This window comes from Electrona antarctica, assembly GCF_951216825.1.
Source record: "Electrona antarctica genome assembly, chromosome: 9".
In the NCBI taxonomy this organism is placed as follows: Eukaryota; Metazoa; Chordata; class Actinopteri; order Myctophiformes; family Myctophidae; genus Electrona; species Electrona antarctica.
Genome location: NC_136790.1, coordinates 37,074,594 through 37,102,293, shown reverse-complemented (window position 1 = coordinate 37,102,293; position 27,700 = coordinate 37,074,594). Strand labels below are relative to the sequence as shown.

Here is a 27,700-nt window from a genome sequence, read left to right as displayed (position 1 = left end):
GCTCCGCTCCCTGCACTGGCTCCCAGTCGCTGCCCGCACAGAATACAAAACTCTGATGCTGGCATTCAAAGCAACCAAAGGTATGGCTCCCCCATATCTTGCAAGCATGATTGAACCCTACAAACCCCCCGCGCACTCAGATCAGCCAACGCAGGAAAGCTGGAAGTACCCTCACTAAAAACGCCGGGACAACGCTCCACACGTCCCAAACTCTTCTCCCTTCTGGCCCCAAAACTGTGGAATGCACTCCCCGTTGCAATCAGAACTGCAGCATCACTCCCAATCTTCCGCCGTAGTCTGAAGACCCACCTTTTCAGACTCCATCATGGCCCATAGCACTTATCCTACCCCCTTAGATAACACTTTTTAGACTTAGATAGCATTTGAAACAGACTTATAGCATGTCATGTAGACAGCACAATAATTGCATTGTATGTAGTCATAGCACATCATAGTACATATGTATAGCATAGTATAGTATATATGTATATTTAATATGTATAGTGTCATTATATAGATATGTTCTAGTTACGTTCTTAGCTTACGCATGTTTCTTGATAAATGCATTTTATATATGTGATGTATTCCCATACTTTTGTTCTTGCCTAATGTAAATCGCTCTGGATTAAGAGCGTCTGCTAAATGCCTAAATTGTAAATTGTAAATTGTAACCTCAGTAAAACTATACCTAAACCTAACACTAACCTCAGCAGAAACACAAAGCCATTTAGATTCAAAATCAGACCATGATCTGATGGTCCAAGGTTGACATGAATGGGTTTGATGGGTGGACTTAATCCCCTCAAAGGGAATCACACTTTAATCATTGACCTCCAGAAACCTACCTCAAGATGTAACTAGATTAAGCCAGACTAAATCTAAATAGAAGATTGAGAAACTTTTAGTACTTCTAGTAAGACTAAACATTAATTGCCCAGACTCTTCTTCAACAAAGATGGCGAAAGCAAACATTCTTTGTTCGATACTCATACAATAGTATGGTACAAAACACTGAAGTCCTTAAACCAGAACACTAACCTCAGTAAAACTATGTTAACCCTAACCTTAACCCAAAAATCCCCCAAAAAGTACATTATACAGAAGGGGTTGACGTAGGCCTACATAAAGGCCTGTTCATACTGTTGATAGTCCTACATACATTATATCCAGTCATATATACTATGAATCTTCCTTAATAATTCAACAACCTACGCCATATGTCTTAGGAAACATACGCCAATGCCGGTAAAAATCTGTTCTCCACGTTACAAGATTACTTCAATTCATAGCTATCACATGTTGTGAATTAAATTAAATTAACAAATATAGCCAGAATAGCTACATTCAATTTCAGGTCTATACAATCAATACAAATAAAATGATTCATACGCATTTAGCTACAATACATAACATGTTACAAGAAATGTATAACTGCATCTGGTTGGTTAACTATCAATCTGGTGTTCCTATGTGTTGTATTTTATTTTATACATTCCTTGTATGCGTTTAGGACTATAGAGGGTATGCGTGTGACATCATCATCATACCAGGAAGTTATGCAGGAACGCCTATTGAATGGCACAAAACGTCTTTCTGGCCTTGACAGCCCATATAATACATGCAAAACAGAAAAGTCCTATATGATTGCATTAAACAACATTAAACTCACTTTGCCACTCACTTTATGCATGTGCATACCCTCTATTGTATGGAACATTAAGTAGGGATTGACTTTGACCTATACTGACTTTTGGATTCCTTGGACTACTGACATGTGGTACTGCTGATTAGGGTTAGAAGTTCCCAAGACTAGCTCCCAGACAGACAGACAGACAGACAGACAGACAGACAGACAGACAGACAGACAGACAGACAGACAGACAGACAGACAGACAGACAGACAGACAGACAGACAGACAGACAGACAGACAGACAGACAGACAGATGGGTGAAAACATAATGATAATGAAAACAATTCACAGAATATGCATAGTTGCAATTCTTTATTCAATATAGGCTTAATGCGTCATATTTTATGACATTTTCTAATGCTTTATTGACTATTGCCCTGATGCGTCATATTTTATGACATTTCAGGGTGAATTCCAGCCTGGTTCCAGCCCATAGACCCCGCTCACTCCACTGACTGAAGTTTCAGGAAGCTTCAGAGTCTGACAATCAGGCTAGGTGAATTCCTCTTGGATTGAAGGAACTATTCAGCAGCTTCTTTCCCCTTTGAAAAGATGGATAGGTTTAATTAGATTAACACACAAATCTTTAGTTAAATCTGCAGTTAATGATAATAACCAACATAATATGCCTGCCATTTCTTCATGTTGCATTATAGGTGTTTACCTTGGAGTCACGACTTTTAGCTCTCATCTTGTTGATCTGGGATTCAGCGATGTCAGCACGCTCCTCAGCCTCTTCCAGCTCATGCTGAACCTTCCTGAATTTGGTCAGGTGAGAGTTGGATGCTTCCTCCTGCAATATGATAGAGATGGGACAGGAATTAGCCCGACAACACCTGACATGCATAGACATGCATGGAGTTTTAACCCATAGTGGGTTAAAACTCACCCGTGGATCCCAACATGTGTGACACTAACCCGTGGCAGATTAAAACTAACCTGTGTCTCCCGACATGCGTGGCATGTTAAAAGTAACCCGTGGCAGGTTAAAATTAACCCATGGCTCCCGACACACATGGCAGGTTAAAACTAACCTGTTGTAGGATTAAAACCAACCTGTGGCTTCCCTGTGAGGTTAGGTTTAGGATTGGGTTTTGGTAGGGTGTCACTCAGACTAATGCCTGTTGGACTGTTAGTACGTTGGACCAAACACATGCACCCAGATGGTTAACCTCCTCCTGCAATATGATAGAGATGGTTAACCTCCTGCTTCCTCCTACAGTATCATCTTACCCTGTTCTCCACTAATTAAGAAAACACAGCTTACCGCCTCCTCAGCTTGTCTCTTGTAGCCCTTGACCTTCATCTGCAGCTTGTCTACCAGATCCTGAAGCCTGATAAGATTCTTCTTATCCTCTTCAGTCTGAAGTGACAGTGAATGTATAACGTCATTAGTTGTGTGTTCATGCAATCTAATCTAATTCATTTTGTCAGTGGCATGATGGTCATTGAAGTGGACATGGTATTACATTACCTGGTATGACAGCTCCTTCACTCTCCTCTCGTATTTGCGGACTCCTTTAATAGCATCCGCTCCACGTCTCTGTTCAGTTTCATTCTCTGCCTCCAGTTCACGCACCTTCAGAATGGAATTAAGCACTATGAAGTTAATTAAAGTTAAAGAAAAGTTTAAATCCTACTATTTGTCACATACATTACTGTATGCGAGATTTGTTCTCTGCATTTGACCAATCTCTTGGAGTGGTGAGCCGCAGCCTCTGGAATCATTTGTAGTTGATATAACCCCCCAATCCAACCCCTGATGCTGAATGCCAAGCAGGGAAGCATTGGGTCACATTTTTACAGTCTTTGGTATGACCTGGCCGGGGATCGAACCCTGACCTCCCAGTTTCAGGGCGGACACTCTAACCAGAATGCCACTTCTTATGTAATTGTCTATGACTATAACCTGTGTTGAAGTATCTAAATCTTAGCCTGTAACTCCAGATTCTGGAGCTGCTTCTTGCCTCCCTTCATGGCCAGGTTCTATGACTATAATCTGTGTTGGTATTAAACTACATGTTAGCCAGGTTCTATGACTATAATCTGTTTTGGTATTAAACTACATTTTAGCCAGGTTCTATGACTATAATCTGTGACTGTGTTGGTATTAAACTACATTTTAGCCAGGTTCTATGACTATAATCTGTGTTGGTATTAAACTACATCTTACCCTAGACTCCAGTTTCTGGAGCTGCTTCTTGCCTCCCTTCATGGCCAGGTTCTCAGCCTCGTCAAGACGGTGCTGCAGGTCCTTCACTGTGACCTCCAGGTTCTTCTTCATCCTCTCCAGGTGAGCACTGGTGTCCTGCTCCTTCTTCAGCTCCTCCGCCATCATAGCAGCCTGGAAAGTCATTGTTGCATTGTGTTGTTAATAATTATGTTAATACGAAGCATGACACGAGGATATCTAAAAGACGAGGGTAGGACATATTAACTAACTAATTTACATCAGTGATGGTTATAAGGATATCTAATAGTATGTTAATAGTATACTAATAGATGAGGGTAGGACATCCTAACTTACATCAGTGATGGCCTTCTTTGCTTTCTCTTCAGCGTTCCTTGCTTCTTGAACACTGTCGTCCACTTCACCTTGTACCTGGACCAGGTCAGTTTCTAGCTTCTTCTTGCCGTTCAAAAGGCTTGTGTTCTAAAATAAACATTCAGTTGAACAATGTAAGTATGAATGACTTGGTAGTATTACATATTTGATGTTGAGAGTTCCTCATTGACTTACCTGGGAGTACAACAGTCCAGCACGTTCACTGGCATCCACCAGTTCTTGTTCAGCCACTTTGCGGCCTCTCTCTGTCTGTTCCAGAGCCACTCTGAGCTCCTCAATCTCAGCCATCATGAGGCCGTTCCTACGCTCCACCATGGCAGCTTGTTCCTTCAGGTCTTCTTGACCTCTGACAGCATCATCAAGGTGCAGTTGGGAATCCTAAAATAAGTCACATTGTAGAGACAACAGGTTGGAAATTGTTATGTCTTTCTGTCGGTTTTATGACAATTTTTTTTTTATTTTATATTTTTTTATGGAGGGACAGACAGTAGGCTGACAGGAAATGGGGAGAGAGATGGGGGAAGACATGCAGTAAAGGCCGTCGGGATCGGGAGTCGAACCCGCGGCACACTGCCAGACTGGATTACCAGCCAAGGTGCCTGGACCACTGAGCCATGGCCCAGGCGTTTTATGACAATTTAACAAATGTTTTGAGCTTATCTACATTGGATCCATTTGGAATCCATTTCTTGAAAAGTAATGTATTTTTACCAGCTCTCTAGCGAGCTGATAAAAATACAAATGCAAAAATGCTCAATGAATGTTCTTATTCAAATCCAGTCACATAAGTCTAACTAGCTACACATGTTTTATTATTATTATTAACCTTATTATTATTATTATTATTATTATTATTAACTAGCTACATATGTTTTGCACCTTGAGCTGTCCCTGGATGTTCCTCAGCTGCTTCTGAGCTTCAGCAGCCTGGCGATTGGCGTGGCTCAGCTGAACCTCCATCTCGTTCAGGTCTCCCTCCATCTTCTTCTTGATTCTCAGGGCATCGTTTCTGCTCCTGACCTCAGAGTCCAGAGTGCTCTGCATGGAGTCCATCACCCTCTGGCTGTTCCTCTTGATCTGCTCCATCTCTTCATCCTTCTCTGCCAGCTTCCTGTCCACCTCACCCTTGATCTGGTTGAGCTCCAGCTGGACACGAAGAATCTTGGACTCCTCATGCTCCAGAGTACCCTAAGTAGGCAGTGGTAGGACCGTTTAATGTAACATCATGTACTGCTACACCGTTTGAATAAAACATATTGAAATAAATCTAAACAATCACTTTCTTCATCTACAACCTAAAAGTCTCACCTCAGCCTCCTCCAGGGCTGTCTGGATCTCTGCCTTTTCTGTCTCCACCAGCTTCTTGTTCTTCTCCAGCTCATGGATGTTCTTCCCAGTCTCACCAATCTGTTCAGTCAGGTCTGAAATCTCCTCTGCATTGATTGAAAATCATCATCAATAAACTGGGTGTAGCCTAATCCACAAAGACCACAATATTGATCTAACTATAAATACATTGATTGATCCCACTTAGACACCAATTGTAGTGTTTCTAAACAGAAACAAAAGTATTCAATTGATAATTGAGAGAAATGTGTATAGAATATTGACTTTAAAAACTTTTAAAGGCATATTTATATTTACTTTGAATATTAAACACACATGAACCCAACTTTGAGATTAAAATGCCGACCCATTTGAACAACTGACTAACTAACACCAGCCTTTGCTCAAAACAAGTTGGCAAAAACATTGACATAATAAATATGACCTTTTGTCATATTAATGGTAAGTATATGTAATCTTTCCCCCAAAGATACAGTATAAGGAAAACTGTAGCGAATATTTGTTTCCATTAGAACAGACTGAGAATATTTATACTTGGTGTACTACTGTAGGCTGAAAAATAACACACAGTAGGCTACAGTTGAACTAGTTTGAGGGTCTAAGGGGTTAAAGTGAAGTGACATTGATAAATTCCAAATATGATCAAAGTATTCTGAGTCACTGCTGGACTTTGAGAAGACTCACGCTGCAGGTTCTTGTTCTCCCTCTTCATGGTCTCCAGTTGGTCCAGAGACTCCTCGTAGGAGTTCTTCATCTTAAACAACTCAGTGCTGAGAGATCGAGCCTCTTTCTGTGCTCCTTCCAACTCTGCCTGTCCCTCTTCATATTTCTGCTTCCATTCTGCCAAGACCTGCACAGCAGCAGTAATGAAATGTGTCATTTACCCCCACTTTAAGGAGGCAAGAATGATTTTGTTTTAAAATAATCTATGTCAAAGCACCTTATCGAAGTTCCTCTGTTTCTTGTCAAGGTTGGCAGCCAAACCATTGGCCCTCTCCACATCAATCATGAGGTCTTCCACTTCACCCTGGAGTCTCTGCTTGGTCTTCTCCAGAGAGGCGCACTTGGAATTCACAGCCTCGATTTGCTCCTCAGCGTCCTGAAGACGCTGGGCAAGCTTCTTCCTGTTGGTCAGTGTTGAATGGAATCGAATCATTGTGAGCAATATTCTGTATAGTGAGCGGAACCTCACGGTGTAAAAACACTGATGACTTACTTAGCCTCCTCCAGCTCCTCAGTGCGTTGGACAGCATCAGTCTCATACTTGCTCCTCCACTGAGCCACCTCAGCGTTGGCCTTGGACATTCCACGCTGCAGCTCAGACTTCGCCTCTTGCTCTTCCTCAAACTGCTCCCTCAGAAGGTCACAGTCATGGCGAGCTGACTGCACACCGTGGGCAAGGGCATTCTTTGCCTGTCAAAAGAAAATTGCCAAAATAATATCAACTGAATATAATAACACAAAAATATTATTCAAGGCCTGCCTATCTGTGAAAAAAAATGCTCCTCACCTTGACCTCCTCTTCAACGTGTCTCTTCAACTCCTCAATCTGCTGGGTGAAGGCCTGCTTGCCTCTGGTGAGCTGTGAGATGAGAGCTTCCTTCTCCTCCAGTTGTCGAGTAAACTCGCCTAGTTAGAAATGGAAATATTCTCTAAAAACTGTATCATCTTTGTTGGATATATATTCTCTCAATATGGAATTTGGTACCATTGGCAAACAAGAACATTTACCATTTTCTGTCAACAGTCTAGCTCTCTGAGCTCCAATATCATTTATCTGGCGAGCGTTCTCATCACTCTTGGACTTGATTTCACTGAGTTGGTCCTCAAGGGTGCGGCACATCTTCTCGAGATTTCCCTGTTAAATAACAACGGACATATTCAATTAATGACCCTGTGAACCTATGTTAATTAGGTCACTTTTTACAGTTTAGTTTAGTTCAATATTCTACACATTAATTTCAATTGTCAATTGAATACTTTGTTTAGAAACAGTTACTGGTGTCAGAAGTTGGATCAATCACAGGGCATCAATCAATGCATTTAGAGTATTTCCCCCTTTTTCCTTCTTTTTAGTTCACCTCAAGAATTATCCACAGATATTCCATTCTACCTTTGCCTTAGCGACAGCCTCCATGTTGCTGGACAGGTCATCGATCTCCATCTTGAATTCGCTCTTCTCCTTCTCCAGTTTCTGTTTGACACGCTGGAGGTTATCGATCTGCTCGCCCAGCTCTGCAACACTGTCCGCCTGTTTCTTACGGAGAGTAGAAGTGGTGGCCTCATTCTGCAGGGTGGACTCTTCCAGGTCACGACGGAGCTTCTGGAACTCAGCCTCACGCTTCTTGTTTACCTCGATCTGAGCAGCGGTGGCGCCCCCGGCCTCCTCCAGCCTCTCGCTGATCTCCTCCAGTTCTCTGGAGAGATCAGCTCTCTGCTTCTCCACCTTAGCACGAGCAGCACGCTCTGCCTCGATCTCCTCCTCCAGCTCTTCAATACGAGCCTGTTAATGATATTCGATATTATATTATACTCCAGTTCTCTGGAGTATATGATGCCTTACGTTGCTGTTACTCCCCTATAGTGGTTCAACTTAAGATTTAAAAATACATTTTAAATACCTGGAGTTCTTTGATCTTCTTCTGCAGCTGAGCCCCCATAGATTGCTCATCCTCAATCTTACTCTGAAGCTGGCTCACTTCAAACTCCTTCCTGTGGAATACAGTACATCATATTTTAGTGTTTTTTCTCCATGACATTTCATATTGATATTATGAACTAATTATGAATTATTAATATGAATTGTCATTGTTGTTGTTGTTGTTGTTGTTATCTTTGGTCGCATTACTTCTTTATCTTCTCGTCAGATTGCTGCTTATCGTTCTCCAGGTCCATTATGGATTCCTGGGCCAGTTTCAGATCACCCTCCAGCTTTCTCTTGGCTCTCTCCAAGTCCATGCGGAGCTTCTTCTCTTGCTCCAGAGAACCCTCCAACTGCACAACAATAATAAGGAGAACAATGAATAATTCAGTAACAAACAATAAATATAATGTGTTCTTGATTGACTTGATGAACTCACGTCATCAACTTGCTGCTCCAGCTTGGTCTTGGCCTTAGTCAGAGTGTTGACTTTGTCTTCCTCTGCCTGCAGGTCATCCAGGGTCTGCTGGTGGGCCTCCTGGAGGGCCTTCTTCTCCTTGGTCAGCTTAGCAAGACCTTCTTCCTGAGACGCCATCTCCTCGGTCAGGTTCTTCACCTGAAGAACCAGAACAGTATTATAAACTGATAAGACAACTAATAGAGTGTATAACAATGAACCATAGAGTATAGAGTGTATAATCATAGAGGTCCTCATTCACAAAGGAGAAATACGCCACGGTGTAACGGAAGCGTAAAGGTCATGCGTATAGATAGCGGAAAGTCCGTCCGATCCCGCTACGGTTAAGTCCCGTGTTATTCAGGGAACCAGGTGTAATCACTTCATTTGTGCGGATCGGCGAGTGTATCCTTTCCACATTTTTTCCAAGCGATTCGCCTGGTGTCGCCTGGTTTGATGGAACATCCACGACCATATAAGGCAACAGGAAATATCAAAATACGTCATCATAGACTGCACAGAGGATTCCCAAGTTTTAAATGATATACAACAGCCGCGATGAGCTTGTAGAGCAGTTAATTTTGACAGGCGGGTCTCTGCACGGACAGATCTTCAAGCAAACAGCGCGAGTTGTATGTATATAATTATAAACGAAACTTGCCAACTTGGCACGCATTGCTTCACTACTTGTTAAATGTCAGAACGTTAATAAGTTAACTGATGTTACAGTTACTTTCACATAATGAGAAAGAAGTTAATTTGTACTACTGTTCACCACACGACCAAATGCTATATTAAAACTCGGCAATGATAGAAGGCCCTATTGATTAGTCTACTGCGGTGATTGATTCCCTGCCCTGCACTGTCGGATTTGGAAAGCAAATATATATGGACATGCATGGACACAGGACATATTTTCTTTCTTTTGTTTCTTGTGGGATTTGGACTAAAGGCTATATTTCATCCGATCCAACTACGTTGTATGTTTCCTCAGCTGCAGGTAAGAGTTGGCTATTCTGTGTGGCGTCCGCATGTGATCAATATACATTATTATAAATTAATACCACGACGCAAATGGAGGCAGATAGGTGCTTGCAGCAAAGGCATTTAGGCCTACGTGAAACTTTAATTGGCTGAGTCTCTGTCAACATGCTGATCAGCGAGTTACAGTGGTAATAATAATCATCATCTACAGCCTTTCTTGTCTGTCTGTCCGTCATGTTTGTGAACAAGCGCGAGTGGAGGTGAGCTGGCTTAAAACTATGTTATGCCTGGCCGACTTTCAAACACGCTGATCGCATTCATTCAAATAGGCTAATGTGGTCTTCTATTTTTTATATAGGGCTAACCCCCCCCCCCCCACACACACACACACACACACACACCGACAGTCAGACTGACTCAAAGGAGCTCCATAACGAAACAATTTAAATAGGCCTATACTGCAGACATTACTACACTAAACAACGTTGGATTCGTACAGTGCATAATGCAGATAAGTGTATGTTCTTATTATAATTGTGAGTTTGTTTTTTAACATGCAGCCTGAGTCCGCGAGAGCCGATCTACAAGCTCACAACGCGTTGCACTGCCGAGTGAGCAGCCCCAATCGCGCATGCTAGAAATATCCTAATAAATAAATAAAAAGGTGTCGGGCTCGGGGGCAGTTTCTGTATGGGACTCTAGGCTAACTTGCCTCTAGAATGCATGCATATAGGCATACAAGTGATACTTGGCTTTTATGTAGGCTATCATTTTTTTAATGTGCTGACCAATGGGACAGACACATGCCTACATATTTTATCTGAGGTTTGGGGACTTTTAATTGATTCAGCATGAAGACTAAAGCCTTCTTAATACATCTACGCAAGCCGTACACGACCATGAGAGCTGGCGCAGCATTTTGCGGAATTTCCGACCAACCCACGTCAGCGTCAAGTTCACGTTCAAGTTCATGAATTCCCACGTAATGTAGGAGTCCACGTAAATGCCTGTCCGCTCACGCTCCGCTCACGTAACGTCACTTTATGAGCGTAAACGCCGTTGTGAATGAGGACCAGAGTGTATGATCATAGAGTGTATAACCATACACTCTATGATCATACAGCGTACAAACATACACTCTATGATCATACAGTGTATCATAGAGTGTATGATCATGAACCTTGTTTTCAGTGGCGTGTTTCTCCTTCTCCACTTTGGCCAAGGTCAGCTCCAGGTCATCAATGTCCTTCTTCAGCTCGGAGCATTCATCCTCCAGCTTCCGCTTCTTGGCGGTCAGCTCAGCATTGATCTCTTCCTCGTCTTCCAGTCTCTCGGTCGTCTCTTTGAGTTTTGCCTCGAGCTGGATCTTACTTTTAATAAGACCCTCACATCTCTCCTCAGCATCGGACAGAGCATCTTCTCCCTTTTGGTCAAAAATAAATAAAATTAAGGAAACATGTCAGTGTAGTGACCCCAGACAAGACCTGTTCGCAAAACATATCTCTGCCAATCTATCTTAGCTACACTACAATCTGGTGTAGTCGGCAGGATGAGGAGCGGGAGGTCCTCGCGTGAGGGACATGAGGGACATTGTGCGTCGTGAGGGAAATGTACTTACCGAGGAGGCCGTCAACGCAAGGTTATTCTTCTCCTGCACCAGTGACACCAGCTTCTCCTCCAGGTCCTTCTTCTTGGCCAGGGCAGTAGCCAGGTCAATCTTCATCTTCTCATAGTTCTCCTTCATGTTCATCAGCTCCTTCTCCGTCTCGGCACTCTGCAGAAGAGGCTTGATCTTGTAGTACAGCTTCATCCATGGCCAGTGTTTCACGTTGCAGAATGCGCGCACATTGAACTGGATGGTGAAGATGGCGTCTCTGTTGGGGGAAAAAGGTTCAGGTAATTAACCCATTCTGAACGGGAACCCCTTTTGGTGTTTTAATCATTATGTTATACTTTAGCTATTGAAACATTTTGACATTTTTGAAAAATCGTGAAAATGTGGCACAAATCTTTGAATATATATTCTTTCAGAGCGTTTTTAACTCATATCTTTGCTTCTGGGGGGGTCTCTGGAACAACATATTTTCAGATGGGGGTCGGCGGCCAATTACATATATTTTTGGGGGTCCTTGACACCACTGATATAGAAAGAGGTATTTCAGTCAAAATGTCAGCATTTAGAAGACATTTTTTAAATTTCGACATCAGGCCTAAATGGGTTAAAAAAAGTGTACCTTAAGAAAGTGTACTAAAATATTACATTAAATGATGTTATCAAAGTATACCTCCTCTTCATCATTTCCACAAACTCCACCCTCATTTGGAAGCCTCTGGACAGAGCCTGAATCATTGTGATCAGAATGGCAAGCTTCTCATCTCGCATCTCCTCCAGCGTACCCAGCAGACCAGCTTTGAAGAACACCTGCATAGCATAGGATATTACAAACTAGGTTTGCAGTGTTTTCCTTTTCTAAATAAATGTTTGCATCGTGGCTATGAGTGTGCAGCCTTTTTCTTGATCTTGTATATTTATATTCCAAGGCCAGCATCACCTCACCAACACTGGTGTGCGCCCATCTCTTGTTTGTTCTCCTATTATTGCGGGGCGCTAGCCCCTCTTAATGTTTGTCTTTAGTTCAATGTTTGTTTTGTAAACGCATTGACAATGAAGGGAAAATGTACATCATAATGTGTCATTTAAGTCATATTGTCTCTTTATTGTTAATGGCATTTAATGTTTGTGTTTGCACCAGTTCCAACCTCAACATTAACATCCTTCTACCGAAATACTCACTATCTCTCAGTACATGTCCTAACCATGGTCCGAAACGGTGGTTAGTAAAAACAAAGTGTGTGTGAGCGGTGAACATAATATTGTAGTTTTTGGATGTAACCTTATCGCCTAAAACTGGAGTATGGATAGGACTTAAGTACTAAAAGGGGAATACCACTCATTTTCAACATTGAACTATGTCATTAATATACCTTAGAGTTGTGTGGAAATAATAAAAAAGTCCCCTCCTTCTATTTGGCCTAGAACTGGAGGTCTAGAACTTGGGGTCATGTGATCAGTGACATCACAAAGGTGTACTCTGTAGGCCAAATAGTACATCTTCGTGATGTCACTGACGATCACATATTAATGACATAGTTCAATGTTGAAAATGAGTGGTATTCCCCTTTAAAGTCCAACTTCTTTACGTCTACTCCCTGTAATCTCACTGTTCCACTTGGTTTCCTCTCATTCACACACATGTATTCTGGCTACTGTGTGTTTATTTACCTTGGTGTGTCCAAACTTGTACTCGTCATGAGGTATGTCAATGGACCCAAGCAGCTTCTCAGAAGCCTTCTTGTTGTCTACGAACTGGCCCTCGGCCCCACATGCATTCACATTGAGTACTTTGTACCTGTATTGCAAAAAGGTTTGTGGTCAATTTTGTCAGTGGTGGACAAAATAAGCACGTTTTTTAACTTAATAATGTAAAAGTATCAATACTGCAATGTAGAAATAAAAAGTAACAAGTAAAAGTCTGCAATTCAAAATGTACTTGAGCAAAAGCACAAAAGTATTGGCATCTTTGATGTACTATAAAACGTAAAAGTACTCATTATGCAGAATGTCCTGTTTTCAAATGTATAAAACGTATACAAATCTTTTGAAAATAGCAGATCTACAAGCTCACATTGTGTCACATTGTGAGCTTGTAGATTTTCAAATACAAATACAGACAAAATGTATATGGCTGAAGTGGATATTGTATGCCTTGTAATACTAATCTAAATCTACAAATTAACTAGTAACTAGTTTTCAAATAATTGTAGTGGAGAAAAAGTACAGTATTTGCCTCTTAGATGTAGTGTACAAGTATGTGAGATGTAGAGTACAAGTAAAAGTAGTGAAACTTGGAAATACTCCAGTAAAGTATAAATAATACCTCAAAATTGTACTTTAGTACATGTATACTTACTGTTGTACTTACTTTCCACCACTGCATTTTGCATGCCTCCCATTAACAGTTGCAAAACTAAAACCTGGGGAAAAGGAACAGATACCTCAGCTTTAAGTCGGCGTATGGGATTCTGCCGGGGAAGCCCTTCATATGTACATACCTCTGCTTGAAGTCGGCGTATTGGATTCTGCTGGGGAAGCCCTTCATATGTACATACCTCAGCTTGAAGTCGGCGTATGGGATTCTGCCGGGGAAGCCCTTCATATGTACATACCTCTGCTTGAAGTCGGCCTATGGGATTCTGCTGGGGAAGCCCTTCATATGTACATACCTCTGCTTGAAGTCGGCCTATGGGATTCTGCCGGGGAAGCCCTTCATATGTACATACCTCTGCTTGAAGTCGGCATATTGGATTCTGCTGGGGAAGCCCTTCATATGTACATACCTCTGCTTGAAGTCGGCGTATTGGATTCTGCCGGGGAAGCCCTTCATATGTACATACCTCTGCTTGAAGTCGGCCTATGGGATTCTGCTGGGGAAGCCCTTCATATGTACATACTGTACCTCTGCTTGAAGTCGGCCTATGGGATTCTGCTGGGGAAGCCCTTCATATGTACATACCTCTGCTTGAAGTCGGCGTATGGGATTCTGCTGGGGAAGCCCTTCCTGCAGATCCTGATGCCCTCCAGCACACCATTACACCTCAGCTGGTGGATGACCAGGAAGTTCTCCATCAGCCCTGGAAACGATTATTATTAGGACAAAGAGTCTTGGACTTGTTGGGAATCACATGTGTGTGAGTGTGCATGTGTGTGTGTGTGTGTGTGTGTGTGCATGTGTGTGTGTGTGTGTGTGTGTGCGTGCGTGCGTGCGTGCGTGCGTGCGTGCGTGCGTGCGTGCGTGCGTGCGTGCGTGCGTGCGTGCGTGCGTGCGTGCGTGCGTGTTTACCTGGAGTCTTGGACTCATTAGGAATCAGGCAACGCACAAAGTGAGGATGAGTGCTCCTCAGGTTGGTCATCAGCTTTCCCAGGTTCTCCTATTGAGAGACAATATAATATATTATTAATATATATAATATAGAGCCAAGTAGGTTCATTATAATTTAAACGTTATACAATATTGTAGTTTTTCCTTCACTACAATTATTTGAAAACTAGTTACTTAGCAGATTTCGATTATTATTTCAAACATTTATATTAGGCAAAACATACATACATACATACATACATACATACATACATACATACATACAGACATACATACATACTTATAAGGTATGCCATCTGGTGGCTAATGAACCAAACACACATTCTCAGAAGTTGGAGCAGTTTTAGAGGACCCACTTTTAGGCCAGTGCAACAGAGCATGCTTTTGCCTTTTTTAAAACCTTACCCATTTTAACCAAATACATACAATCCCTATAGCAGAATAGCTGATCTATTCTATATAAATCTATATTTGGCTGATACCAAAGTCCTCTATCCACTATCGCTTGGCTGCCAGCCGGATGCAGGGAGCTTTTACTCTGAAGCACTTCCGTTTTTTCGTTAGCTAAAAAGCAGGAACCAAAACAGCCAACCCTAAGTCTCACTAACGATATCTTTCTCCAGAAACCGCGATGTAGCGTAAAATCAGAAATGAGCCTTGAACCTCACCGATCTGTTCATCACCACGGATAGCGCCCTAGTTTATGAGAAAAAATATCTGCTTGATTGATTGATTGATTGATAATTTTATTAGACAATAAATGCAAACAGTACAGGGGACAGTCAAGCACAGCATTGGTCCAAAAGAACAGCACCAAAGAAAGACATTGCGGTCTTGTTTCCATTCGGGTCCCATGCATTCATTCACAATGACAACAAACAAATAAGATTTCTCAAACACATTAAATCGACATGTACAGGTTGGAATAGAAATACATTGATAAAAAAGGGGGGGGGGGTAAAGAGGTGGGGGCAATCAGACCCTTTTTAAAGGAAACCAGTGATCTGCTTGTTTTGAGGGAAGGGGCAGGGCATTCCACACTTGAGTGGCAGTGTTGTGAAAGGTGAATTTACCCATATTTGTTCTGAAAATGGGTGGCACACTGGCACCAGATCATTATTTACGCTCTCTCTAGTAGTATGGATGTGGGAGTTGCTCACCTTTTTGAGGTAATTAGTCAAGTAAATGCTTACCCTGAAAGCAGCTGACACGGTCATCATGGAGCCTCCCTTCTTCTTGGCTCCTTTGCCTCCGGCCACTGAAAGGTGACAGGTGAAATGCTTCAAAGGTGATCAAAGAACAAGATTTTTTTGTGAGGGCAGAATTTCCCGATGGCGCTATAAAAGGCAGATGTGAAAAATGTGAAATGTTTTTCCTTGGCCTCTAGGGAGTGTGCATGCAAAGTTTCACACAGTTCGGTGCAGGTAAAAATGCAAATCGGCCTGTTATAGCGCCACGATGAGGCTGCTCATTCCTCGGCCTAGTGGGAATGTGCGTGCAAAAAAATCACGATTTGAAGCATTTTGTTCAAAACGGACCAATCCTGCAAACCTTGAAAGGCAATCTTTTAGAGAGATTAGCTGTACACATACGGACGGACACACGGATGGACATATGGACCGGACGTGTATATTATTATTATTACAAGTAAGACGCGCGAACGCGGGAAGCGAACGCAGCTCGTAAATTGCAATAACAACAATGTGTGTGTGTTTTGTGTGTGATACAGCTGCGCCCTCTGGGTGGCGGGCGGGTGGTGTTACAGCGTGACACACAGACAGACAGACAGACACACAGACATGTTCTGCTAGGTCTCATAGTTAGTGCTCACTGCGTTCGCAATTATCATTAACGTACCTTCAGGCTCGGGAGGAGGGTATAAAACAGGCAGCAGCTTCATTGAAGACTTCTGGTACAGTTGAACCACAGAGTCATTGAGAGGATCCTTGTTCTTCTCCAGCCAGCCTGTGACACTGTAATTCACGGTACCGGCGTAGTGGACCAGAGAGAAGTGGGTTAGGTTAGGGTAATATATTTTATATAATTTACCGGTTGTGTGTGTGTGTGTGTGTGTATATATATATATATATATATATAGGGTTGTGTTTACCTGTAGTCCACGGTACCAGCATAGTGGACCAGGGCGAAGTGGGCCTCAGCCTTGCCTTTGACAGGCTTGGGCTTCTCAAAGGCTTTGCACTTTCCAAGATGCTGGTCGTACAGCTTGTTCTTGAAGGTGGTGTCTGAGGCCTTGGGGAACATGCACTCCTCTTCCAGGATGGAGAAGATGCCCATGGGCTGTTGTGAAGGAGACAACCTTCTCAATCAGCTCAATGCAGACAGAATATTGCCTTTTCAATGAGCTCAATGCAAACAGTATATTACCTTTTCAATGAGCTCAATGCACATGGCCAGGTCCATGCCAAAGTCAATGGTATCCCAGGGAATGCCCTCTTTCTTGTACTCTTCTTGTTCCAGAACAAACATGGTGTGGTTGAAAAACTGTTGCAGTTTCTCATTTGTGAAGTTGATGCACAGCTGCTCCAGGGTGTTGTACTGTAGGTGGAAATATCATGACTTTAGCTCTTAACCCTAGAAGACCTGAGGCCGGATTCAAAAGTCTTCTGAATCCTAACAAGTTTTCTCAAAAACCTATGTTGCTATAGGGCCTATATCGTTACTGTCAGGCAGAAACCTCTTATCTCCAGATTGACCTACCTCACCTTACTTTAACTTTTTCTTTTTTAAAGGGGAATTTCGGACTAGCCATTTTCTTACCTTATAATGATGTTATTATGTCCTAGGATATAATATATAATATTATATAATATAATAATATTATAATAATGTTATTATATCCTATAGGACGAGTAGTAAGGTTGATTGATCTGTTGTTCATTTGACCCAAAGCTATCCACAATGTGTGTTCCAAATTTAGTTCAAATCTGAAATGACACAGATGCTTTCCCGGTTTTAATGGGATAAAATAATTGTGACCATTCAACAATTTAGATAAACAAACAAAAACAAAAAAACAAGTACATGCTTACATCAAAGATTTCAAAACCAGCGATGTCCAGCACACCAATGTAATAGTTTCTCGGCTGCTTGGTGTCCAGCATCTCGTTGATCCTGATGACCATCCACAAGAACATCTTCTCATAGATGGACTTGGCCAAGGCACCCACTGAGTTCATTACCTAAGGAAACAGGAACGTTATTAGTAGGGCTGTGAATTGTTATTGGATTTCTTCCAAAGAAGTTTCCACCCCCATTTAGTGTGGGTATAGCACTGCCGCCACTGCGGCATATGAGCACTATAATAAGTAGGCTAAGCATTGCGCAATAATGTAGTTTCATACAATTACAAAGTGTACGGTAAATATTTGAATACAGAACAATAAAATATATTAGAGTTGTAAAGGTATGTCATGTAGAGAATATAAGGTGCGTATGAATTCATAACTATAAAATATATTAGAGCTCTAAAGATATAATTTATAGAGAATATACATAAGGTGTGTGAATTCAGAACATTGTAGAGGTATGCTGTCGGGAGGAAACCTAATAAAATGTTTGAGGTTTTGGATTTTTTTGCATGAATCAGTGTTATTGAACACCATTTACTTCTTTGTTTTTGTTTTTATATCGAACCAATGGAAAGTGGTAAAAAACGCTTTGGACAAAACCTCTTAACTCCATTGGACCCTCAAACTGTCTGCTAAAACAGCTAAATCCAACACCTCTCCCCCTCTCATGCAAGTAATTGAGAATATATAAAGAAACAAGTTCACAACACAACTTTGATGAGACAGTATAGCTTTGTTTTCAAAATATACGGTTTTCTTAATTTCCTGAAAAATGTATTTTTCATTTCCTGAAAAATGAACATTTTGGAGTTAGGTGGTTTCTTCCCGACAGCAGAGATATAGAATATAAGGTGCTTAACAATAAAACAAATTACACTTGTAAAGCTATAGTTCATGTATATGGAGAATATAAGGTGCGTAACAAGAAAAGAAAGTAACTTTCTCACCTGTGCCACAGTCTGACCCTTGGTGACGTATTCATTTCCAACCTTCACTCTGGGGTAGCAGTATGCCTTCAGCATCTCCCCTGAATTCAGACCCATCAGGTAGGCGATCTTGTCAGCCTCTAGAATTAAAATAAGTAATAAACATGTACAATGTGTTAAAACGCAATACTTGCGATGAACTATTGATCATTTTCATTCCTCGGCTGAAGATGCAGCTCACCCTCTGTGCCGTCAGGCTCTGCCTGCTCCTCGCGCTGCTTCGTTTTGAACTTCAACACCCCATGATGCATCACTGCACCCGTGAACCTGTAGATGTTCAGTTTATCATCAGATGTGAAGCCCAGGATGTCAATAGCATCCTGCCAATCAGAAGAGTGACATTAACACATTACATTAACAAACATCCATCCATACATCTTCAACCGATTATCTGGTGAAGGAGCAGCGATTCTACTCTGAGTCAAACTTCTCTCTCTATCTCTATTATAAACAACTGACTGCACATTGAACATTAACCAAGCCTATTATAAACCAATTATAAACAACTGACTGCACACTATATAACAACTTACTACTAGGAACCAAACCTATTATAAACATAATGGTTACTGACGTCTGTGGCATCCAACTCCTCCTTGTCATTGATGCTGGCCACAGCGATCTGCCCCATGCTGCACAAGGGGAAGTCGTAGGGGTTGGTGGTGATCAGACACATTTCTGAAAAGGGATTAAAAAGAAAAGGTGTGATTATTTTATTAATAAATTAAATTGATGTAATCACTGCATCATTAGTCCATTTTCAACCTACCCACAATAGCAGGTTTGTGTCCGGTCATCATCTGATAGAAGATATGATATCCTCTCTCAGCGGGGAGCTGGAACGTCACTCTGGACTTCTCCAGCAGATCTACAAGCCAAGGGTTGTTGTTAATGTACATAAGTCAAAATTGATTCCTCTGAAAATGTAGATATAATTTAATTATCATAGGCTATGCATTTCATACTTACAGGTCTCGATATCAGCACTAGACAGTTTACCGCTATTGTTGAACCAGATTCGGATGAATTTACCCTGTTTCATAAAACACAATTTGTATGTATAAATAAATAAATGAACAAACAAACAAACAAACAAATCCCTCTACATTCTGAAATGGTTGCAGGATCATTATTTTACACTTACAAAGCGAGACGAGTTGTCGTTCCTCACAGTTTTGGCATTACCATAGGCCTCCAACAAGGGATTGGCTGCGATAATCTGATCCTCCAGTGAGCCCTAGAGCATGTTTTGGACATGACCACATTTAGAATTTTGTCAGAATGTGTTTAAAGTTGCAGTTCACACAAACAAATCTCTGATCAATAAAACTGCATGCTAATAATTCTCCCCGCCCCCAAAATGTTCCTAAAGTAACTTTATGGGATCTCAAACTTTGCCCCATCTGTACCCTCATTTAGTACTCACATTTTGTATCAATACTGCTGTGTAGAAATACTCTGTTACAAGCCAAATTAAAATTACATTTTTAATTGAGTAAAAGTAAGGTGAACAAGGTGAACATTCGGCCAAACAGCCGATTTACAAGCTCACACCTTTGTGCAGTGGTGGAAAAAGTACTCACATTTTTACTTAAGTGAAAGTGTTAAGGCCAGTAGGCTTCAGAGAAAAACAGAGCCAAACTAGAAAAAGTGCCCTTCTGGGCACAGGTCTCCACCAGGAGGATAGGAGTGTGTGTGATGTTTGGCAAAATGTTTAATGTAATGTAATATTTTTTTGTTTGTTTGTTTCTTGCAACAATTTTCTTCATTTTGTTGAGGAAATGCAGAGCCAGATCACTCATAGCATCTCTGAGGATAGAATTCTGGATGTGCAGCATTTTGTACAAAACGGGCTACTCCTGAAAACTTTGGAAGGCAATCTTAGCTAATCAGTGTTGAATCTGAGAAATCCAACAGGCTCGTCTTGATCACATGACTACAGAGATCATGTGTACCGATTTGCGTGAGATTTGGATGAAATCTGTGCGACTAACATAAACAATGCGTTTTGCAGAAATTGGCCTCATGGTGGCGCTATAACCGGCAGATGTGGAGGGATGCAGGGAAAATGTTTTTCCATGGCCTCTAGGGAGTGCACATACATAAGTTGTCGATGCAGTTATAGGTAAAAACAGGAATTGGCCTGTTATAGCGCCACCGTGAGGCTGATTTTGGGAAAAATAGTGGCATGTCGTCCTCGGCCTAGTGGAAATGTGCGTGTATAATTTCATGGAAATTGGACACTGTGTTTGTGATTTGTGGCACTTTGTTCGAAACGGACCAATCATGTGAGCTTTGGAAGCCAATCTTAGCCAATCAGGATGGAAGATGGGAAATTGTGCAGATCTGTGTTGATCACATGACTATGGAGATAGTGTATACCGAATTGTGTGATGTATGGATAAAATGTGTACGAGTTATCTACAGAAATGTGTTTTGCCTAAATCGGCCTCATGGTGGCGCTATAACAGGCCGCTGAGGAATATTTGGGGCAGAGGTTCGTCGTTGGCATCCAGGGAGTGTGTGTGCAAAGTTTGGCATGGATCGGGCCAACGGTGCCGGAGATTAGCTGATAACGGACGGACGGAAGGACGGACGGACGGACGGAAGGAAGGACACACACACACACGGACGGAGTGCAAAACATACTCTCTCCCCATGCCTTCGGCCTGGTGGAGACAAAAAACCAGCACAAGAACTAAAAATAAATAAAAATTACAAAAAAACTATGAATGGAGTCTTTAAATTGAATTGCTATATTCCATATAAATGATTTGTGTTCAAAATGTGTAATTTGTTACAGTTTAAAATCTGTACATATACCTTGATTTTGCCAGCAGAAACCGGTACCGCCTTTTCACCAGGTGCACCACCAGCGCCAGTGCCTGCTGCTGTTGCAAAGTACTGGATGACACGCTTGGTGTTCACAGTCTTCCCTGCACCGGATTCTCCACTGGTTAGAAATGCATACATTCAGAGAAATGAATTCTCCACTGGTTAGAACTTAGAAATGCAAACATTCAGAGTAATGCACCGGATTCTCCATTAGTTAGAAATGCAAACATTCAGAGAAATGAATACCACTCATGTTCAACATTGACCGATGTCATAATACAGTGCTTCTCGACCTTTTCAGGCCACGACCCCCCGAGAGTTAAGCCTCCAGTTCAACAGTTCTAAGATATATTATGACATGGTTCAATGTTAGTGAATGTTTTTTTAAACCTATAGATGAGAAACTTACGTGATCAGGACTGACTGGTTCTCTCTGTCTGTAAACATGTATGTAAACAAAACAAATGTACTTTTAGTCATGTTTGTGTAACTAAGAGCACACAACCATTATAGTTATATTCGTCGCTGCCAGGAGGAAACCACCAAACTCCATTTTTGAAGTTTTTAATTTGTTTATTTCTTCCTAAATCAATGCTTTGAACACCCTTCACGTCAGTGTGTTGGTAAAAAGAAATGGAACCAAAGAAAAGTATTAAAAAGTACTTCGGACAAAACCTCTCCATTGGAGCCTCAAACTGTCTGCAAATAACTCCACAACCTCTCCCCCTCTCATGCAATGCAATTGACAATACAGTTTATATATTGTCACAATACCAACTTTGATGAGGCAGTATTGCTTTGTTTTAAAAATATAAGGTTTTCTTCATTTCCTGAAAAAATAATAATAATAATAATTTCATGAAAAATGTACATTTTGGTATATGAGGTTTCTTTTTTTTTTGTGTTGGTGTTTTTGCCTTTATTGATAGGGTACAGTAACTAGACAGGAAAGGGGGAGAGAGATGGGGAGTGACACACGGCAAGGGCCGTCGGGCTCGGGAGTCCAACCCGCGGCATGCTGTCCGGCTGGCTTGGCAGCCTAGGTGCCCAGACGGTTGAGCTAACCGTCCGGGCCATAGGTGGTTTCTTTCCGACAGCAGAGATATGTGTTTTACGTTGTCCTGACTAGTACGTACCCATCAGCATGAACTGATAGGCGTTGTCAGAGACAGAGAAGATGTGGGGTGGAGCCTCCACGCGCTTCTTGCCCCTGTAGGCATTCACGACATTCTGGTCATACACTGGGAGCCACTTGTAGGGGTTCACAGTGGCACAGAACAGGCCAGAGTAGGTCTGAAGGGGACGAGAGAGAGAGAGAGAGAGAGAGAGAGAGAGAGAGAGAGTTATAACAACATAGCAACGAGCACCTCCTCACATATCTGGGACAACGGATCACTAGGGCTGGGGGCAATGGTGGAACATACAGTAATACTCAAGTACTGTAGGCTACTGAGGTATTTCCAAATTTCACTTCAACCTTATTTAAACTTTATCTAAAATAGCTGCTCTACGAGTTCACAACGGGTCGCAATCTTTCCCGTTTTGAGCGTATAGATCAAATCACAAATCACAAATTCCGGCCAATCACTTTGCTGCCCTCACTTTGCTGCCATTTGCTATCTTCAATATGTATTTTGCTCAGCCAATCAAATCGTCGCTATGGGGTGATCAGCCAATTATAAGACAATGTTTGAGTGCACACAAACACCCAAAGCTGTGCATAGGAGGGGCTAGCACCCCTCAAAATATTCCTAAAAAAAAGTCCACCCATTCCTGGGACATGTGAGAATCATGGTCCCGTGAAAGAAAGAAAAAAGCCCATTGTGGGTGTACGGGACCACTATATAAGTAAACACTGGTGAAATTCACCCGAACACCTGCCTGCAAAACACAGGGATGTGAGCAGGGAAACAAACCTACCTTTTATATAAAGGTACTGAAATACCCACCCACCTCAGACATCAGCAACATTATGAAAATTTAAAAAAAAAAATGTCCGGGTGAAAATCCCCCGTGTTTGGTGTTCTAGGGTTAAGCATTATTACACACAGTCTTGTTTTGTTTTTCTTTGGGATTTTACAACTCCTTTGTTTCTCTTTTCCTTGCTATTGACAATTCAGAGCACAATGCTGTATACTGTCAGAGTCTTACGTAGATCATCCACGCTGCATAACGCTCTTTGAGGTTATACAGGACAGTGGCTTCAGAGAGGTGGGTCATCATGGCCATGTCCTCAATCTTGTCATACTTGGGAGGGTTCATAGGGGTCACTTCGCTCTCTTTTACGGTTTTTTCCTAGACAAGAAAAACAAGAAAACAAACAACTTCAGAATTCTTCCTGATTACCGTGCCACTGTTTGATTTAAAACACACAACCTCTTCCGAGCCACTGTGTGATCTTAGATACACCTCTACCTATGTAACGTACCACCTCTGTGTCGAGCACCACGACGGTGATCATGTTGCCCTCCCTCTTTGTGATTTTACACTTGAGGTACAGCTCTTTGACATCGGTCACATAGGCTGCAGTCTTGGCATCAAAGGGTGACGACTGGGACTCTATTCTCTCCCTCTCTGACTTACGGAGGAATGGCGCGGCCCCGCCATACTGCGCCATCTCCGCGTCCGTACTCATGTTGGCGGCTTTCTGTGGACCGAAACAAAGCTGGCGTTGATGTCTTCGGCTGACTTGAGATCTCATCATCATCGTAACCTTTATTTAAACTCTGAGTTTAGCATTTTCAATGTAGCCGAGTACGGAACATAAAATGAACAATATACATTTAAATATATTAAATATATAAATCAGAAGACAGAAAATACTCAAAACTAAAATAACTATAACAGATAGCAGATATAGCAGAGTATTCATTAAAACAGTTACAATGTTCAAAAGTGCATTGACCCAAGGGAGGCAGTGATCTGATTTGTAAGGACTTCTGGAGCTCATTCCAATCAAATGGAGCACAGACAAAGAATGGTGCTTTGACTAGCTCTGTCTGAACAAATGGAACCTGAGGGTCAAGAAGTCTCTCAAATAGGGATTTGGATTCTGATACTTATCTTAACAGAGAATTGTAGGACTTTGTAGGTTGGTTTAATATAAAGAAGGATATGAACACTCACCCTTTTCCCCCTCTATGCAGTATAACAGCTGGAATCTCAAGTGCAATCCCTAAGTGTGTGTGTGTGTGTGTGTGTGTGTGTGTGTGTGTGTGTGTGTGTGTGTGTGTGTGTGTGTGTGTGTGTGTGTGTGTGTGTGTGTGTGTGTGTGTGGAGGGGGGGGGGGGGGGCAGGGGGGATGAAGAAGAAGAGAGAACTAAAATAAGATAAAAAATACAATTGTAATAAAAATGAAATAGAAAGTATGAAAAGCCTTCAGCATAGCATAATTAGGGCGGGGAAATAAAAGTATATAAATGAGGCAATGAGTAAGGCATTATGCAGCTTTAGAAAAGTATTTTTTAGTATTTGCTACAGCAGAGACACGGATACTGAAGCAGCAATAGTAACAGCAGTAACAACAGTAACTAGTATTAGTAGCGTTAGTGTCAAAGTGTCCTTGAGGAAGACTCTGAACCCCTAATTGCTCCCGATGAGCAGGTTGGTGTCTTGCATGGTTTCCTCCGCCATCGGTGTATGAATGGATGTGTGAATTGGTGAATCTATATATGCACATTCTATGTAAAGCGCTTTGGATAAAAGCGCTGTATAAATGCATTATTTACCATTAATACTGAACTGCAAGTAGTCCCAACATAATTCACATACCTTGTATCTATAGTATAGTACATTGTGCAATGTTGGATTGATCACACTATACTGTATACGAGAAGAGTGCAGTGTTAGATGCTACATTACACCACTTGGTAAGAGAGAGAAAGCTTTCAACTGAGATGTTCCGCATTTGAGTTTTGAGAATTGTTTTTGTTAGTTATTAGTTTGTTAGTCTTGCATGCAATTAAATTGTTTGCTCACATTTTAGTTCTCTTTTTTCCTGTAATTTATTCTAATGCCATAATATGAATTAGGGTTACATTGTTTATTTGTCAAAGACAACTGAACAAACTGTCAGGCAGTTTAGCATCTTAAGTTTATTTCACTATACATGACATCTAAACAAGTCTCACTCACCTCCCAGATGAAACTCTGAAATCCTCCTGCCCTCAAACCATCACACACCGGCCTCCTTTATAGTGAGCTGTATCGCCCGCTATAAGTAGGGACATGCCTGTAAAAGGATTTTATTCCTTATCAGCTGACATACATTTTCTGTTCATGATTTTATTAGACCTAATAAAATCACTAGTCATCTTAATCCTATTAATATACCATGGTGTGAAAGTAACTTATAGCTTCAACCTTGCCAACCAGAGTTGGTAGCACATGTAAGACATCTATGACCTTGATTACATACCAGTTGCTTGCAATAAAAATAATCAAGGTTTGATATGGTGCTGGGTTTCTTCCTGGGGGGGGGGGGGGGGGGGGGGGAATTAAACGTTTGATGTGATCTTACTATTCAGAATATGTTTGATGGCCCGAACAGACCCAATCACAGAAGCGGAGGAACAAGCAGGGGCTCCCAGAGGCAGCTGACAATTGCCACGTGCATACCCCCTGTGTCCACATTTGACCTCGACCACTTTTGTTCGAGATTGAAACTGCTTTATTTATTTGCTTTATTATTTTGGTGCAGTTTTGAGTATGTTCTAACTCATGTGCCTTTTGTTGTTCTATATGACACCTTCCTGTTGAGTATTGTTACTCTGAGTTTAAACAAAAGTTATGACGATAATGATGGTTAACCTCAAATTCACTTCTTCTATTCTATTTTTGCAGATCGTCTCGGAATTCATCTCAGTGCACGACTATCCAATCTACGACTATCCATCTACACATCTGACACATTATGTTAATCCAGAGCGATTTACAGTAAGCAAGAACAACACATACATCGAATGCATATAAATAGTCATCAAGGATCATCATAAGTATAAACTACTGTAAGAACCCAACATCCGTCTAACAGTAGAATATCTGTACAATGAAACTGTAAGTATAAACTATACTACAGCATTCTACAGAATGCTGTGTCTACCTAATATGCTATCTAAGTTACATAATTTAGCCTTTATACGCCTGTAAGGTCATTGAGGCTAGGGCAAGTGCTACGGGCTGAGGTGGAGTCCGAGGAGGTGAGTTCTCCGACTAATAATAGGCTCATAATAATAGGCTCAGTCTGTGCTCTGGGTCACGTGGTCTGTGTCTCCATGCTACTGTAGATTGGATCTCTGATCTCTCTCCCCTTTGTGGGTCACGGGCAATATCTATGGGTCCCCTTATTTTCTGGTTTCCTACATTTTGTTTTTAATTATTATCATTTCAAAACATAAAAAATCCCAATCCCAAATTCCATGAATTAAAAACATAATTCAATGATTTTTTTCAGTAAATTTATGAAGAAATCAAAGCAATTCCAGAAGAGAGATGACAATATATTTAAATATGTTCTATTGTCATGTTTCTTCTTAAGCATCATGGAACAGAGAAATTACAACGGTCTGTGCATGTGTGTGTCTCTCACACACACACACACACACACACACACACACACACACACACACACACACACACACACAGTCTGGTGTCACAGTGGAGGTATTTACCTCTGGCTGTTCCGCCTTCTGTCTCTTCCTGAACCCCTGAGACACAGTGTGTGCGCGCGTGTGTGCGTGCGTGCGTGCGTGCGTGTGTGCGTGCCTGCGTGCGTGCGTGCGTGCGTGACTGTGCATGTGAGAAAGATGCATGACATTAAATGTCTGGATACACCGGAAAACACACACACACAGTGTGTGTGTGTGTGTGTGTGTGTGTGTGTGTGTGTGTGTGCTAATAGAGGCTAATAGAGCCCTGCACGGGCCCAAAACAACAGCTCCATCTGCAATTATTAGCCAGAGCCCGACACAAAATGAATTGAATCTGTCTCTGGCGTGCGCTCTCTCTTTGATGCGTACATCGCTTAACTCTTATGATGCAAGCTCACTCACACTGGACTGGCAGTATGCAAACACAACCTTTTATTTCCACGTGCACGACTGGTGAGAATGCCGCACGTCACAATTCATTTCAAAGGAGCTTTATTTTTGTGAAAACGTCACGTC

At 41.7% G+C, this 27,700-nt stretch overlaps 1 protein-coding gene across 1 annotated transcript; it reads right to left on the bottom strand.

Annotated features, from left to right (window-relative positions):
- Positions 1 to 1,988: 1,988 nt before the first annotated feature.
- LOC306930365 (myosin heavy chain, fast skeletal muscle-like) lies at positions 1,989 to 25,717 on the bottom strand. Its single transcript, XM_079511295.1, has 42 exons — positions 25,671 to 25,717; positions 24,663 to 24,717; positions 23,965 to 24,183; positions 23,688 to 23,831; positions 22,673 to 22,829; positions 21,946 to 21,973; positions 21,525 to 21,654; positions 19,846 to 19,938; positions 19,671 to 19,734; positions 19,471 to 19,569; positions 19,276 to 19,379; positions 18,883 to 19,021; positions 18,663 to 18,781; positions 17,677 to 17,826; positions 17,012 to 17,182; positions 16,737 to 16,924; positions 16,484 to 16,599; positions 15,820 to 15,884; positions 14,588 to 14,675; positions 14,261 to 14,378; positions 12,970 to 13,096; positions 11,972 to 12,108; positions 11,305 to 11,560; positions 10,867 to 11,109; positions 8,685 to 8,861; positions 8,453 to 8,598; positions 8,226 to 8,316; positions 7,718 to 8,107; positions 7,336 to 7,462; positions 7,115 to 7,233; positions 6,821 to 7,017; positions 6,545 to 6,728; positions 6,289 to 6,454; positions 5,566 to 5,690; positions 5,137 to 5,445; positions 4,432 to 4,635; positions 4,219 to 4,344; positions 3,865 to 4,035; positions 3,166 to 3,270; positions 2,959 to 3,054; positions 2,356 to 2,484; positions 1,989 to 2,233 (listed from the first exon to the last, which is right to left on the bottom strand). The coding sequence occupies exons 3-42, from the start codon at positions 24,169 to 24,171 to the stop codon at positions 2,213 to 2,215; spliced, it is 5,826 nt and encodes a 1,941-aa protein (XP_079367421.1). The 5' UTR covers positions 24,172 to 24,183; positions 24,663 to 24,717; positions 25,671 to 25,717; the 3' UTR covers positions 1,989 to 2,212.
- Positions 25,718 to 27,700: the final 1,983 nt, after the last annotated feature.